This window comes from Hyaena hyaena, unplaced genomic scaffold, assembly GCF_003009895.1.
Source record: "Hyaena hyaena isolate Hyena2069 unplaced genomic scaffold, ASM300989v1 scaffold_13, whole genome shotgun sequence".
NCBI lineage: Eukaryota > Metazoa > Chordata > Mammalia > Carnivora > Hyaenidae > Hyaena > Hyaena hyaena.
The window spans coordinates 4,594,398-4,610,826 of record NW_024080645.1 but is presented as its reverse complement, the minus strand read 5'-3'; the positions used below and the strand labels follow the sequence as shown (position 1 = coordinate 4,610,826).

The window sequence follows — 16,429 nt, the reverse complement described above, 5'->3', positions numbered from 1 at the left end:
CAAGTGAAATGCACATTCACTGTAGAAAGCTTTGAAGATATGGAGGAACAGAAAAGGAAATAAAACTCACCCTGTAATCCCTTCAGTCTGTAATAACCACAGATAACCATTTTTGGCATGTTTCCCAAGAGGCAATAAACATGGTTTTTGTGGGAAGACCCCATTTGGTTCATGAGAAGCTCATACGCTGGCATCTGAAGCGAGACGTAAGTCCCCTGCTCTCAGGGTTGAGGGGAGTCAGGAGGAGGACGTCATCGCTTAGACACTACGGGCTGGGGACGATGGCCCAGGGACTCGCTACCATCACTTGTCATCACCTGCAGCCTGGCGGAGCCCAAGCAGGAGGGGTCGGTGGGTGCATGGTGCTTCCCAGAGTCAGTGCCTGGACTGGCTGGAAAGGAGGGAAGAGACACAGGAGGCGGAGCCCCCGGTGTGTAGCCCATCTGATCCAAGAACACCGATCGAGGACTACGTCCCCCACAGGGGACCTCACTCCCCTGCTCGGGCGGGAGCACAAATGCAAGACAGAGGCCACAGGCATTACTCTGAGGAAAACACTGTCTGCAAACAGGAAGCGTGAGTCATCAAAGCACCCCTCGCATACCTCTGCTCCCCCAGCAGTCACATTCAAACTGCAGCGGGAACTCTGGTTAAGGCAAAACATCCATTTGAACATCATGCTTTAAAACGAGAAATCAGGGATGTCAGGGAGGCTCAGTGGGTTAAGCATCCGACTCTTGGTGTCGGCTCAGGTCATGAACTCGCAGTTCATGAATCTGAGCCCTGTGTTGGGCTCTGCGCTGACAGCACAGAGACTTCTTGGGATCCTCTCTCTCTCTGTCCTTACTGTGTGTGCTCACAAGCTTGCTCTCACTCGCTCTCTCTCTCTCAAAATAAATAAATAAAAAAGAGAGAAATCAGTATGTGATACCCTTGTGAGGGCACACAGAACAGATAACTCTCTGCTTTCGTAAGCCCCAGACTGTTCACAAACATTTCAAAATTTTCTTATTAAGTCTCATTCACATGAGGGTTTCAACACCAGGTGAGCAACAGGAATCTTCCCAGAGCCATGCATCCCCGCGTCCTCCTTTGCTGTCCCTCAGAGTGGCTCACCTGAGTCCGGATGACTCTGGTCCAAAGTGAGGAAAAGAGGAAAATCACCCGTAAAAGTTCTATCTGTTAAGCAGCGAAGCCTCCCTTGACACAGGCCTGTCACCTGGGGGATCAGCCCACCGCTGTGTTCTGGGCAGGGTTTCTCTATGATGCCGCCTTCTGGGGGGGAAGGGGGCCCTGTGCTGCACAAGTATGGGCTCACCTTCAGCCTCAGCGGGGTTAGGGTGCTAAGAGTCTGGCAGGGAAGTCTACCCAGGCCCCACCAGAAGGACAGACTGCGTCTACCACACCTGGCCAGCCTGAGTTCTCATCACTGCTGGACTTCATTTCTAAGTGGCCTGGGAAGGAAAAGGAAGAGGAGCTAATACGACAGACCCTACAGAGACACCATGGCTCTCACACATTCTGGCACCGTTTTATGGCCCTCAACACAAAACACCAGCAAAAGCAAAAATCTCTCCAGTAATGTTTTCACTCCTTGGTATTTATTAGCATAGGGGAAAAAAAAGCTTGATTATACCTGATTATATCTTCTGCTTTCTGACCTGTTATTCCAATCTTTCAATTTTACCAGGCTTAAAAAAAAATTGGACAGGGGGTACCTGGGTGGCTCAGTCACAGTTAAGTGTCCAACTTCAGCTCAGGTCATGATCTCACGGTTCCTGGGCTCAAGCCCCACATCAGGCTCTGTGCTGGCAGCTCAGAGCCTGGAGCCTGCTTCAGATTCTCTATCTCCCTCTCTCTCTGTCCCTCCCCTGCTCATGATCTGTCACTCTCTCTGTCAAAAATAAATAAATGTTAAAAAAATTTTTTTAATTAAAAAAAAGAGTGAGATGGGAATAAAAAAGTCCACGTGAAAACAGGAAGTGAATTTAATGATACAATTTCTTACTTCTGTGTATGTTTCCTAGGAAGTATGAATATGTGTCAAAGTCCAATTGTTCTCACCAAAGAAAAACACATCTAGGTAAACCTCAGGGGAAATTGTACAGAACTGCAAGAAAATGATGGATTTCATCTTAAGACAGTTCATGTAACCTGATTACTAAAATGCCTAGCGAACAGTCCATGAAAGTTAGTTGCTGTAGTTGTGATTTGCCTCTTTTGCCTTCAGAGTTCGTAGAATGATAATTTTAAATGCACCACAGCCCAGAACCCATGAGCAGCTATGTGCAAAGACACAGATCTAGTTATCAAGGGGGAGGGGGTGTTGGAGCAGCCTGAAATCATCACCTGAAAACAGCGCCCCCCCAACAGTGCTTTATATTTAGTGCACCATACATTCCACATGTACTTACTGAACACCTACTATACACCTGAATCCCTCTAGGAACTCTGGGTACACTGAGGAACAAGAAATAGGAGGTCCTTGCTTTTATGGAGGTTATCTTCTAAGGCAAAAAGACACCTAGTATGTAAACAAATTCATAAACAAGAGGAATAAAGTTCTACGTGGTCTAAAGGAAGCAAACAGGGCGACAGGAGAACAAAGTTGAGTCTGCAGAAAGAAAGGGAGTCAGTGAGGCTGACCCCATGTGGACAAGGAAGAGAGGAGTGTGAAGGGGAGAGAAGGAAGAAGGGAAGGAAGAGGCGGGACATTCGGAGCACCGTGGGCCCAGGCAGGGGTCAGACAACCCCTAGGAGTATCTCAAATGTTGATTCATCACGGAGGATGGGTTAGAAGAAGGCAGCAATGGGACCATAAAGGCCAGCTGGGAGTCTACTGCGCTAATCAATGTGAGAAGAGATGATTCCCCGGATGAGAATGACGACGGAGAAGGGGGCACTGAATGGGCTAGAAGTAGATCCTGCAAGACTTGCAGATGGGTGAGAAGAAGGGAGGACTCAAGGACAACTTCCGGGGGTCTGGCTTGAGCAGCAGGCTATTAAGGAATGCCATGGATGGGCAGCCCCAGCAGGAAGAGAGGGCCAGACAGGTGACAGCTGTGTCTGAGTCACATGACGTCTGAGATGCCGACGTGACATCCAAGCGGAGAGCTCCACTTGGCTGTGTCCTGTGCAAGTCTGGAGCTGACCAGAGCGGTGTCAGGCTGAAGCTCGGGATCTGGAAGTCATTGTTGACATTTTCAAATATTCACACACTCCTGGAAGAGAGAAGAGGGCAGACAAGGGGGCTTTGTCTGGGGCCCTCTGGAATTCTAGTGTCTAACCATGAGCAGAGGAGAAGCAAGCCAAAGAGATTAAAACCGGTAATCAATTAGAGAAGAATAAGCAGAAAAAAGACAAATATCGGACTGTGGAAGGATTCAGCATCAAAGGGAGCAGCCAACGACCTTGAATGCCCCTTTGGAGACTGAATAAGATGAGGCCGGAGAAGGGTCCTCAGGGCCTGGCAACATGGAGGTCATTGACGTGCACGAGAGGGGGTACAGTGCAGTAGCAGGGACCATGGAAATGGTTTGAGGGGTGGACGGCCTAAGAGGAAGAAGAGACGGGGGGAAGGGACACTTAAAACGGGGCAATGGCTAGAGGGAATGGGGAAGCATGGGCAGGATTGGTAAAGACGGGAGAAACCAGAGCACATCTGTTTGGTTATGGGAACAACCCAGTGGTAAGAGAGACCGTGGAGGGGATGAGACACTGCAGGTGTGAAGCCCTCAAGAAGACACAGGAATGGGGTCCACACTGTGCATGGAGAGCCTTGCCTTTCATAAAGGGAAGTAAGTCTACACCACACCCCATGCACCGGCGGACTCTGGACTTTGACCCTCCATCTTGCCCGTGCTTACCACTTGGACGCCCTTCTCCTGGGGCCTGAGATCACGCGCCCGTTTCTATCAGCCCACTTCCCAAGTAGGCTCTCCGGCCTCTTTCCCAGGCCTCTCTGCAACTGCCCACACCTGGAAGAGCGTGCCGCCCGCATTTTCTCCCCACCGGCCGCCTTGGGTGTCAGGTGGGCCCGTCCCGAGCCGGGCGTCCCTGAGAACTTCTGAGTTTCCTTCTGTAACAAACACCTGACACCTCTCTGTAGCCAGAGTGTCCATCGCTGTGTTTCTGGGCTGTCAGAGACAGCCACAGACCTTTCGTCTGCGCCTTCCGTGAGCTTTCTTTTTTTCTGCTTAAGTTCGGACTCGGTAGGAGGCGCCTGGGAGGCTCAGTCGGTTAAGCAGCCGACGTCGGCGTAGGTCATGATCTCATGGTTTGTGGGTTCGAGCCCCACGTCGGGCCCTGTGCTGAAGCTCAGAGCCTGGAGCCTGTTTCAGATTCTGTGTCTCCCCCTCTCTCTCTGACCCTTCCCTGCTTACACGGTCTCTCTCAGAAATAAATAAAAACATTTAAAAAAAATTTTTTTAAAGAAGTTCAGATCGTGCAGGACGAGGTACATTTGCCCCACATGTTCTTCTTGCCCAGGCTTCCGGACCACTCTGGTGCTGCATTCTGGAAGAGGTTCCGCTAAGGCCGAGGATAGGGTCTCCGCCACGTCAGCCGTGTCCCCACGGGACAGCGGGAAGGAAAGGCTGGCGGACCGCACCACCCCAGCCATGCAGGGCAGGGTCTGCCTGTGCAGCAACCCCGGCTCGACCTGTGGGAGCTCAGGGTCACGGGTGCCCAGAACAGCAGGTGCTGTCCAGGCCCACATCCCAGTCCTTGTCGCTGACAAACAAGGAAGACTCTCTACCCAAGTCCTTTGACCAGGATCCTCACTGCTGAGGAAATTTCTGGTCATTCAGTTACTCTAAAGCTCTGGCACAACCTAAGTGCTCTCTCTGGGGCGGCAACGAGGCCACACGCAGGTGACAGTGCACCGCAAGGCTGTGTGACATCTGAAGGCTGTACGGTGGCAGCCCAGGGTTAGGACAGCCCAGCACCCGAAAACACCCTCTCAGTGACCTGATCCAGCCCGTCTACCGCACAAATCCTGCCAGATGTCCTGCAGCCTCTACCTGAATACCTTTCATGACGGGGAGCTCACTTCCCAAGGCAACAGGGATCTGTGAGAATCTAGCAAGTTCACAGACCCCACCCTGGTCAGGACAGGCCCACTGCTCCCCAGTGGAGGTATGAGGTGCCCTGGGCACCAGCACCGCCTTCCGGGCATCCCCTCCGGCAGCCGCCCCTGCCCCTCCCCCCAGACATGCACATGCTGAGCTGGGTCCCGGAGTCCGCGCACAGGGAGCATCCGAGGCCAGGATGACAGACAGCAAGGCGCTGGAGAGACACTCCGACCCCAACCCACGTCTCCGACCATCCAACAAAGCACCGTTAGAGGCCCTCCCGAGAGGAAGCCGGGGAAGAAGGAGTACGAGCACCCGCCATGGGGCAGGGTTTGTGACAACGGCCTCGTCGAGTCCCCACACGCACCTGCGAGGTGGGGTGCCCCTGGCCTCCTCTCACACCCAAAGAAACCCAAACGGGGAGGCAGGCAGCCCGAGCAGGGGGCACGCACCCCCCAGCTGCCAAGTGTGAGTTCCCCTCCGTTCCGCCTCCCTGCCTCCCTCCGGGGAAAACAGTCTGGGGGAAACCGGGCCTTCCTTTGGGAGAAGCGGCCCAGTTCACCGGTGACCGCAGGAAGCCAGCGCCACACGGACACCAGGTGGCAAAGCCCACGCGCCAACTTCCTCGCCCAGGAGGGAGCGGACTTCTGAGGCATCAGGGAGGTGGCGGTGCGCGGCTCCTCGGGGACCCGGTGACCCAACAGGTCAGGCCCTTAAGTAGCGAGAGTTGCAGGGAAGGCAGGGGGAGGGAGGCCGGGCCAGGAAGTGCGCAATCTTCCCAGGGCACAGATCCAGGGCCCGAGAGAAGCTGCCAGAACGCATCATCCGCCCAGCCGCTGTCCACAGCTGCCGCGTCACCAGGGACGGGGGGTCAGGAGGAATGCAAATGGCCCCTCCAGGGACTGTGACTCTGAGACCTGGGGATGCAGCTGTGTCCCCTCCCCCTCCAGCTGAAGGCTCTGCCTCCGGCAGGAGGGAGTGAATACGTGATGGCGAGTCGAGGACCAGACTTCAGGGTCCCAGGCCCCGGTCTGTACCTCGTGAGGGCGGGGAATGCCTATTAGGGCCGTGCAAAAGGTCTGGCTGATATAGAAGGAGGGAGAAGCAGGCGCGAAGATGATGTCCTATAGGCCATCTGAGCACACGTGTGTGAGCACAGCCAAACACCACGCCGCTAACCTCTGCAGACTCCCGGTCCGTGAAGGCCACCAGGCCGCTGAGCCACGTGGCACGGTGAAGCCACGCCTCCGCACCCTGAGAGCCAGGCCGCAGGGTTCCCCGCCATCCATTCTCAAGGCCCGGCCCTCCAGCCCATCGAGGCCTTGCATCCCAACTCTACTGACCCATATCCGCATCGCCGTCACGTTACTCGACGTCGGCCCGAATCCGAGCAGCACGGCGTCTGCCTGCATCCCTGTGACTGCCACAAGCACAGAGCGGGATCGGGGCCAGGACCCGGGCCCCTTACCAAGCTACCAAGAGCCTGTCTCCAGGCTGACGGTGACTCTACCCAAGTGCAGTCCCTTCATTTCAGATGTCTCCACGTGGGCCACTCGGGGACTCAAGGTGCTTCACACCTGCAGCGGCACAGACGAGGCCCACGAAGCAAGACGCGACACGGAGAGCCGTGACCCCGCCAGACCTTAGCGAGGCTGGGACAAAAGCTAACCCCTAGGAAGCGAAGCCCCGAGCCGCTGATGCAGGATGGGTACGCGACACACCTGCGCTTTGCAGAAAACCGTCAAGGCTCCCGTCGGGAGCATCAACGCCCGGGAAGCCCATCTCTATTCCAGGCAGCCAAGCTCGGTGGGTGTGAGCTCGCTACCAGGATGAGAGGCTGGGACCCCTCCTTCCGACAGTAGCGTCGCCGCAGGTGCGGCGGCCAGAACCCCCCAGGCCCCGGGGACGGTTTGCAGGGACGCTGCTCTCCGGGGGGTCCCGGGTGCTGGTGCTCCCGGCCGGGATGGCACAGGACCTTACAGTTTCCACCTTCCAAAGCCCACGAGGCGGGGGATCAGGTTAACCAAGGCTTCCGTTTTGTGTTTTCAAGTAGGATGTCATCATTCTAAGATCTTTCAAAATCTCAGGTGTCACAGTGCCTCCTGATTCAACATGACACACATTTACTTTGGCAGGACTGGAAAAACGGGCGGAAGGAAAATCCAGTTTTGCATTTTTGGGGGAGTTTTTACAAATTAATGCTAGAGATTTAAGATCTGTCTTCTCAGGGCACGTGGCGGCTCAGTCGGTTAAGTGTTGGACTCTCGATTTCAGCTCAGGTCATGATCTCATGGTTCTCGAGTTCGAGCCCCGTGGTGGGCTCTGTGCTGACAGCGTGGAGTCAGCTTGGGACTCCCTCTCTCCCTCTCTTTCTCTGCCCCTCCCCTGCTAATGAACATGCTCTCTAAAACTAAATAAATAAAACTTTAAAAAAATTTGTTTAAAGATTTGTCTCCTCTTCACCACCAACTAATTAACTTATTCTCTGGATGTTGCTGGGTTGGAAGACAGGACATTTGGATAACTATCTGAGTGTAGTTTCAAACTTCAGCTTCACTCTGGTCCCATTTTCCAAAGAAATCTGAAGGGCAGGCCCTCCTGGACCCCCTCGGGAGCTGTGAGGTGGGGTCTGCCTGTGGGCGTGCGTGCTCGGCATGAGCTGCTAAACACAGAAGGCCTTTCCCTGAATTTATCACGTTAAGACTCGTTAGCAGACTGGAGCTTGGATCTGATAAACAGCATTCACAGCACTAGTCTGCCAGCCACTAAACACATACTCTCTAATTTTCTCTCTTTCTCTCCTTCCCTCCCTTTCCCCCCACACAGACAGATGGACAGACACACACACACACACACACACACACACACGAACACACAAAGGTGAACACATCTTTAATCAGCACTAGCAAAGCAGAACCAAAATCATGAGTGAAAAGATGGTGCTGGAACAGACTCCATCTTCCGATCCCTGAAGACGGAAACCCGACAAAGAAGCCCATGACCTGCCTGCGTCATTGATCCGTCGTCAGAGCTCAGCGTCGGGCTTTGTGCTCGGAGGACATTGGACAATTAACCTTCCTTCCCGGACAAAGCCACTCAGGCCGCGCCTCGGCCCCCGCAGAGCCCCGCATGATGGATGTTCTCTCCGCCACAGAAAGACCGAAACGCTCCCGTGAGCACCACGCTGGCACTTGACGAGGGGCTATTTTAGAGCACCATGATGGTTCTGGAACGGGGAGAGGACGGAAAGCCTCGCCCGCCAGTCAACACCCTCCAGGTGCCCCTTCGCTAGGGCCCACCCCCAAAACAATTTTCTTTAAGAGTTCATTCTTCAAGAGCTTGAAGTCAGCTGACCCGCTGGAATCAGCCTCAATTCAGAAAATGTCACGTGGAAATCAGCCTACCCTGAAATACCTCAGGGGGAAACACTGAACACTGTGTCCCCCCAAACAGGGCTCTATAGGCAAAGAAAAACACTAGGGGCGCCCGGGGGCTCAGTCGGTTAAGCATCCGACTTCGGCTCAGGTCATGATCTCACAGTCTGTAGGTTCGAGCCCCGCGTCGGGCTCTGTGCTGACGGCTCAGAGCCTGGAGCTGCTTCCAATTCTGTGTCTCCCTCTCTCTCTGCCCCTCCCCACTCATGCTCAGTCTCTCTCTCAAAAATTAATAAAACACTTAAAAACATTTTTTAGTAATTTATAAAAAAAGAATCAGTGACACTGTGGGGCACCCGGGTGGCTCAGTTGGTTGAGCATCTGACTCTTGATTTTAGCTCAGGTCATGATCTCACAGTTTGTGGGTTCGAGCCCCCTATCGGGCTCTGTGCTGCCAGCATGGAGCCTGGAGTTGCTTCAGCTCTGTCTCTCTCTCAGATATAAATGAAAACATTAAAAAATTTTTAAAGAAAATAAAAGGCCCAAATGGATGGTCATCTCAAACCTGACTCGACCGTGAACTCGCTAACCCAACACCTCTCCCACCACCCCACCTCCTGGTCCGGTCACCCCGGAAGTCGGCAGAGGGGGGACGCCCGGTGTCCAGGGACCGTGAGCAGCTGCTGTGGGCTGAGGGTGCTGTGTGGGAACAACCGTGGCAGAGCGGTGTTTTGGGGCCACCTCTGTGACCCTCGCCGCTCTGAGGCGGGGCCTTGACGCGCGGGGAGCGCTGTGAGGCCCAGTGTGGCCGCTGGGAGCTACACTCTGATCCAAAAGTGGAGTGTGCATTTTCCCACAGCCTCCTCGCCGCTGACACGCATGACTGCCTCTCTGGCAGAGAAAAGGCATTTTTGCTTTTTAAATAAAGTACAAACAACTATTTTATTTTTCCAAAGTGGAGGAGAGGGGAACTCCCCAAAGCATGGCGCGCCCAAGCGGTTCTTGGGTTGAGAGCAGCTATTCAGACTCACGGTCCACGCGTGTTTATGACGCACCGACGGTGGACCGGGGCCGTTGCTGACACAGGGAGTTCAGCTCAGACGAGAGTCCCTTTTCCCAAGGAGCTTAGAGTCTTAACTAGGAGGAGCAGAAAATGAGCAAAAGAGACGAGAAGGTGTATCTACGTCACACAGGGGGGCTCAGTGAGTTAAGCGTCCGACTCGGCTCAGGTCATGATCTCACGGTTCGTGGGTTGGAGCCCCGCGTCGCCCTCTGTGCTGACGGCTCGGAGCCTGGAGCTGCTTCAGATTCTGTGTCTCCCTCTCTCTCTGACCCTCCCCTGCTCACGCTGTCTCTCTCTCAGAAACAAATAAAAACAGTGAAAAATTAAAACAAAAGAAAACAAAACAAAATAAACCCGCCTGCACTCTCCAGGACCCCGCTGGCATCCGCAGGCTGGGGACTGCTCTGCGCCTGCTTACCACAGCGGCGGGACCCGGACTCCCTGCCCCCACATGCCGCTCGGCCTTCGCAGGCCGCCGACTGCAGCCAGGACAGGCCCCGCACTCCCCCCTGGGCATCCATCGTCTCCTGCGCCCAGGGGGCCACGGCCCGGCCGGCAACAGGCCCTACCACGCAAGCGTGTAGTGAAAGTGCGCAGAAAACACCACGAGAGGACAAAGGAATACGTAGCAGGCATGCTGTCTCTCAGAGCCCAGGACTGAGTATCGGCAAATCTGTGTGTACCCCTCATGCATGACTTTGCATTAACTCGGTAGCCAGGAAAAAAGAAAGAAGAGAAGGAAGGAAGGAAGGAAGGAAGGAAGGAAGGAAGGAAGGAAGGAGAAGGAAGGAAGAAAGGAAGAAAGGAAGAAAGGAAGAAAGGAAGAAAGGAAGAAAGAAAGGAAGAAAGGAAGAAAGGAAGAAAGGAAGAAAGAAAGAAAGAAAGAAAGAAGAGAAGAGAAAGAAGGAAGGAAGGAGGGAAGAAAAGTGGGAAGAAAAGAAAAGAAAAGAAAAAAAAGAAAAGAAAGGAAGGAAGAAAAGGAAGGAAGGAAGGAGGGAAGGAAGGAGGGAGAGAAGGAAGGAAGGAAGGAAAGAAGAAAGAGGAAGGGAGGAAGAAAAGAAAAGAAAAGAGAAAAGAGAAAAGAAAAGAAAAGAAAAGAAAAGAAAAGAAAAGAAAAGAAAAGAAAAGAAAAGAAAAGAAAGGAGCAGAAGGCATTCCCAGCTCTTCCTGATTTGGCAACGAGACACCACCCAACCTGACACAGTCCAGGGACATACTCGTGTTTATCTAAGATGGTTCTCACCCCTACAGCTTTCTTTCTTTCAGGAAACAGCTCGTCCGTGTGGCTGAAATCATGCAGCCTTCCAAGAGAAGAAGAAGACAGAAATGTGCTGTTTGCACATACTCGGGAAAACATTTATATTCATCATAAGCCGGTTTGTCTTTCTCAGCTTAGCAAGACAGGAAGCCTTCAGCGCTAACGCGTCAGCACAGAGGCCAAGTTCGCTGTTGGGATGCTCCTCCTGCCTTTCGGAATTCTTACACAAGACACAGGAAGAGAGTGATTTAGAGGCGAGGTGTCTCTGGTCCATGTGTTCAAAGTGGCATCACCCTAACTTCCAGAAACTGCACGAAAACTGGGGGGTCTGACACATAGAATGCCAAGGACTTCTTGAAAACAAAAGGCATTACTTTTATCAAGTAAAGATGCGAATGTCAACCCCAGCGGTAACCAAACCATATCGGAACCATAAATCAGCAGAAGAAAGAATTACAAGCATATCGCCTTTCGTTACAAAAGAAAGAGACAGAGACACAAACTATGTGTCTTTGATCCAAGTGAGATGTGGGTCGTGACACAGGTTTATGTATTTAAGTGGCTATACTTTAAGGTATAATTCTAATTTCTTAACGATGCATGGAATGATAAGTCACTTCTTTTGAGGACTTAAAATGTCATCATACCATTCCCTATCTGTCTGACATGAAAATGTCACGGAGGTTTAAGTCCGGAATAAACACAGGATTAGTCTTACTAATGGTACCGGATACGTGGAGAAGCACATTTGTACACTGGCCACACCCGAAGACACTGAACACCTGTTACAATGTGTGACAGATGGTCAAGTTGAGAAACGGAGCCCGATTTGCAGCTGGGAGTCCGGGCTCCAGGCTCCCACCCACCTCCACGGGAGACCTCGTGGCTGTCCACACACCCTTCTCGTCCCCAGGGCTTCCTCGCCACACTGTTAAACAGGGACACCGGCCTCGGTGAGCCCCAGAAGGCCCCACGGCTGCGGGAACACTGGGCAAGAAGAAGCTGTAGTGATTTTGTTTCTTTACTGTTACTGCATTTGTTATATGATCAAAGGAGTCTCGTTGGTATGAATTCAGAAAAAGTCTTCTGAGAAAAAAACAAAAAACAAAAAAAACCCAGCAGTCAAAGTAAAACTCTGGCATCTTTCATGGCAAGAGTCACTGCATTTTTCTTAAACCAAAAGCAGGCCCAGGACAGAACAGCACAGTGACCCCCTTAGTGACTGTGACTAAGCCTCACGAAGCCCAATGTTTAAAGAAAAACACAAGGGGCGCCTGGGTGGCTCAGTCGGTTAAGCGTCCGGCCTCGGCTCAGGTCATGATCTCGCGGTTTGTGGGTTTGAGCCCCGCGTCGGGCTCTGTGCTGACAGCTCGGAGCCTGGACTTGCTTCAGATTCTGTGTCTCCCTCTCTCCCTGCCCCTCCCCTGCTCACGCTCTGTCTTTGTCTGTCTCAAATATAAAAAAACATTTAAAAAGAAAAAGAAAAAAACACAGAACAACTTCTGGATGAAAGAGCCGATGCTGCAGATGTTAATCTATTCTCCCGCCACCACCAACACAGGGAGAGCTTGTGTAAGGTGTATTTGTGTGATGATCAACGGACGAATGCACCAAGAAGATGTGGGTTATCTATACGATGGAATACTCCATGGCAATGAGAAAGAGTGACATATGACCACGTGTAGCAACATGGATGGACCTTGAGGGTGTTATGCTGAGCGAAATAAGTCAGGCAGAGAAGGACAAATACCATATGTTTGCACGTATAGGAGGATTAGGGGGAACTTAACGGAGGACCGTGGGGGAGAAGAAGGGGAGAAATGGTGGGGGAGAGGGAGGGAGGCAAACCATGAGAGACTCTTAATGCCAAGAACAAACTGAGGACTGATGGGGGTGGGGGGGCAGGGGGGTGACGGGCACGGAGGAGGGCACTTGTGGGGATGAGCACTGGATGTTCTATGGAAACCAACTTGACAAGAAACTATTAAAAAAAAAAAAAAAAAAAGAAGCGACACCCAGAGGCGAGAACTGCGCGGTGCTGACAGCTGTGGTTGGGAGGCGCTGAGAAGCGAATGGGTCACAACCTTCCTGTGAGGAAGCCGGTCCATATCCTTGCTTAAAGACAGTCTGGGGGGCACCTGGGGGCTCAGTCGGTCGGGCGTCCGACTTCAGCTCAGGTCATGATCTCATGGTTCGTGAGTTCGAGCCCCGCGTTGGGCTCTGTGCTGACAGCTCAGGGCCTGGAGCTGCTTCCCATTCTGTCTCCTTCTCTCTCTGCCCCACTCCACGTCTCTCTCTCTCTCAATCTCTCTCTTTCTCTGTCTCTCGAGAAATGAATAAACAGTAAAAAAATTTAAAAACCACAGCTCTGTTCTGACGAGAGGTGTCTTTACGTGTTTTAGAGGGAAGCGGGGCGTCTGGGTCAGAGGCCCGGCTGCGTCTGCTCAGGGGGTGTCACAGGTTGTGAAAGAGAGGCGTCTGCTACTCGGCTCCGGGCGAAGCCCAGGCTGAGGAGGTGCGGCCGGGCCGGGAGGGCGGCGGTGAGGAGCCAGTGGCCAGGAAGAGGCCGGAGGAGCCCACCGAGGGGTCTCTGCACGTCCACGGGGAAGTCGCCGGGGCAAGCGGTCTCCTATTCGCGGGCCTTGCTGCCGCTCTGCTGTCCTCAGCGGGCAAAGGAGAGCAGGAAGGGGCAGCCCCGTCGCCGAAGGCCACCGCGTCCGGGGCCGGAGCCCATCTCACAGCAACCCTGCAAGGCGGGTTCGCACCATCCCCCCTGCTCAGATAAGGGGTCAACACTGAGGTTCTCGAGTCAAAGACAGCTGCCTACCGTCACGGTTAGCAAGCAGCAGAACGTTCTGGAAGACTCACTCATTTCCTCTTCACAGAGCCGGGCAGACAGAAAATAATTTTTCCTTGGGCAAAATAATTAACGAGGCTACACGCTGAGAGGAAAACCTATATGTGGGGCAAGGATATCTGTGTGGCATCAAGGCAAGAAGGGATTTCTCTACAAAGACACAGAAAAAGGCAAACTGTAAATGACAGGAGGAATAAACGCTTATCCACTCCTTTATTCAGTTAATATTTCTGGCATCAGCCGCCCACCACACACTGCCGTAGGCACTTGGGATTCGGCACTGAACAGAAGCGACCAAAATCCCAGGAATGTGTACGCTAGAGAGAACCTACATTAAAATTCAGACAGACATCTTCGTTCACCATAGAAGGTAAAAATATAGGCCACTGACCGAGAAAACACACATAAGTGACAAAGGATTAGTGTCTAGAATATATAGATAAGATCTACGATTAAGTGAGACCCCAAACCAGGGAAACTCATGAGCAAAAAGCATGAAGAAGCAATTCTCACGAGGAAACCCAAATGCCAGTAAATATGAGAAGATGAGTATTTTACTAGTAGTCAAGACAATATAAACTATAACATCAAAAAGGTACCATTTAACAACCAAGAAACTGACAAAAATGAAAAAGCCTGACCATATGAAGTGCTGGGGCTAAAGTGGTGTGAGTATTCCTGGGTTTCCGTTTAGACTATAAACAGGTGATATGACTTTGGAGAATATAATTTGACCATAGCTGGTAAAGTTGAAGACAAGTGTATTATTTCACCTAGAAATTCCACTCCTAGGCATAGACCTTAGAGAAAATAATCTCCAAAAAGAAGATGTACCAGATGAACAGAACTGTTCATAAAATCAAAACTGGAAACAACCTAATTTCATGTCCAACAGGAGAAAGAATAAATAAGTTTTTATGTCTTCATACGGTGCAATACCACACAGCAACAAAAATAAAGGAATTAAAATGACATTTCACGACACTGGTGAATCTTACCAATATTGACTACAGAGCAAGAAAAGCAAGCTACAAGACACTCAAGGTCTCATTCTGTTTATATTAAGCTCAAACAGTACAAAACAATACCACATCCTTTATTAATGCAGGAAAAGTATAAAGACAAGGAAGAGAATTATTAACTCAAAATTCAAAAGAGTTGGGCGCCTGCGTGACTCAGTTGGTTGAGCCTCCGACTTCAGCTCAGGTCATGATCTCATGGTTTATGGGTTTGAGCCCCACGTCCAACTCTGTGGTGACAGCTCAGAGCCTGGAGCCTGCTTCAGATTCTGTCTCCCTCTCTCTCTGTCCCTCCCCGACTTAAGCTCTGTCTCTCTATCTCTCTCAAAAATAAACATTAAAAAAATTTTTTTAATTCAAAAGAGTCATTACCTGTGGGGACAAAAGGGAAAGAAAAAGAGGGAAATGCACCTGGTTCTTTGTACTGACAATGTTTTATTTCCTAAGCTAGACGGTGGTACATGACTATGTGTTAAATTATTATTTAATCGTTTCTAGTTCTTAATTGTTACATAATAGAAAAATTTTAGCAAACTAAGTATAAATCTCAAAAAAAAAAAAAATAGAACGCTCACAAGAAATAAGCAAGGATTCTTGGAAGATAAATCAATGGTGGACTTGATAAGTCATATACAGGTAACCTTCTCCTTGAAGTTCCAGTCTACCAGGAAGCCCTAAGATCGGAACACCAACATGCAGCATGCAGCCAGGGACATGAAGTACTATTATATGAGGGAGAAACTCTAAATGTTTTTCCAAACAGCAGAATGAGAAAATACAAAGAAAGGAGGTTAAAATACACAGTCTCAGGCCATCAGAGGCTAAGCCAGGCCTTCAGGATGTCTGACAGCCAAGGCTGCCCCATATAATTGGCTCAGGTTTGTCTGTTGTTGTTTTTTTTTTTTAAGTTTATTTGAGGGAGAGAAAGAGCAAGCAGGGGAAGGGGGGCAGAGAGAGAGAGAGAGAGATTGAGAATCCCAAGCAGGCTCCACAAGATGAATGCAGAGCCTGTCACAGGGCTCGAATTCATGAACCACGAGATCGTGACCTGAGCCAAAGTTGGACACTTAAATGACTAGGCCACCCAGGCACCTGGGAGGCTCAAGTTTTGAAAGTTTGGAACGAATGTGGAAAAGGCCCCAGACTGGGAGGAACAAGGGACACTCTACCAAACTTAGCGAGGGCCCAAGGTCGTAGCTGGATCGGACACCAGGAAGGCGGCAGGCTACATCAGGACCCATTCTATGCTTCTCATGTCATCTACTTATCTCTCCCCAACTCAGTATGAACTTCTTCCAAAGCAGAGAGCATGTCATCAAGTGAGTCCTCACAATGTCCAAGGATCTGTGCTAGACTGCAGGCCCAAAGGGAAAGCAGATACAGACCCCAAGGAATGAGCAAGAAAAGTCAAATGTGAAGTCCAATGGGAAGAAAAGACACACATAGAAAGAATTCAGTTACAAGGTAGGACACAATAAGGGAGAGATTCACAGCAGCGAGAGGGTTGGGAAAGACTCTATGATGGTCTTGAATCTTGAAAGATCGTCAGAATTAAGAGCAGATGGGCACATGGAGAAAGGACAGAGAAGGGAAGAACGAGCAGAGGAGAGCATGTGCAACAAGAGTTCAGCTGGACTAAGTCACGGATACACAATCGGCCAGCTGTTTGGAAGAAACGGTCAGCCACGTACAAAGACCGAGTAACGACTCAACTATACCTCAATGACCACGAATAGAAGGCCTGACCAAGTATCTACTTAATTTCCTTCTTCCCACTGATTTCATC

The 16,429-nt window shown here is 51.2% G+C and overlaps 1 protein-coding gene across 1 annotated transcript in view; it reads right to left on the bottom strand.

Annotated features, from left to right (window-relative positions):
• ADAMTSL3 (ADAMTS like 3) overlaps window positions 1–4,621 on the bottom strand; it is a 293,055-nt gene extending 288,434 nt beyond the window's left edge. The window contains exon 1 of the mRNA XM_039216731.1: window positions 4,472–4,621. Within this exon, the coding sequence (XP_039072662.1) occupies window positions 4,472–4,621 (150 nt within the window). The remainder of the gene's footprint in view (window positions 1–4,471) is intronic.
• Between the last annotated feature and the right edge of the window lie 11,808 nt (window positions 4,622–16,429).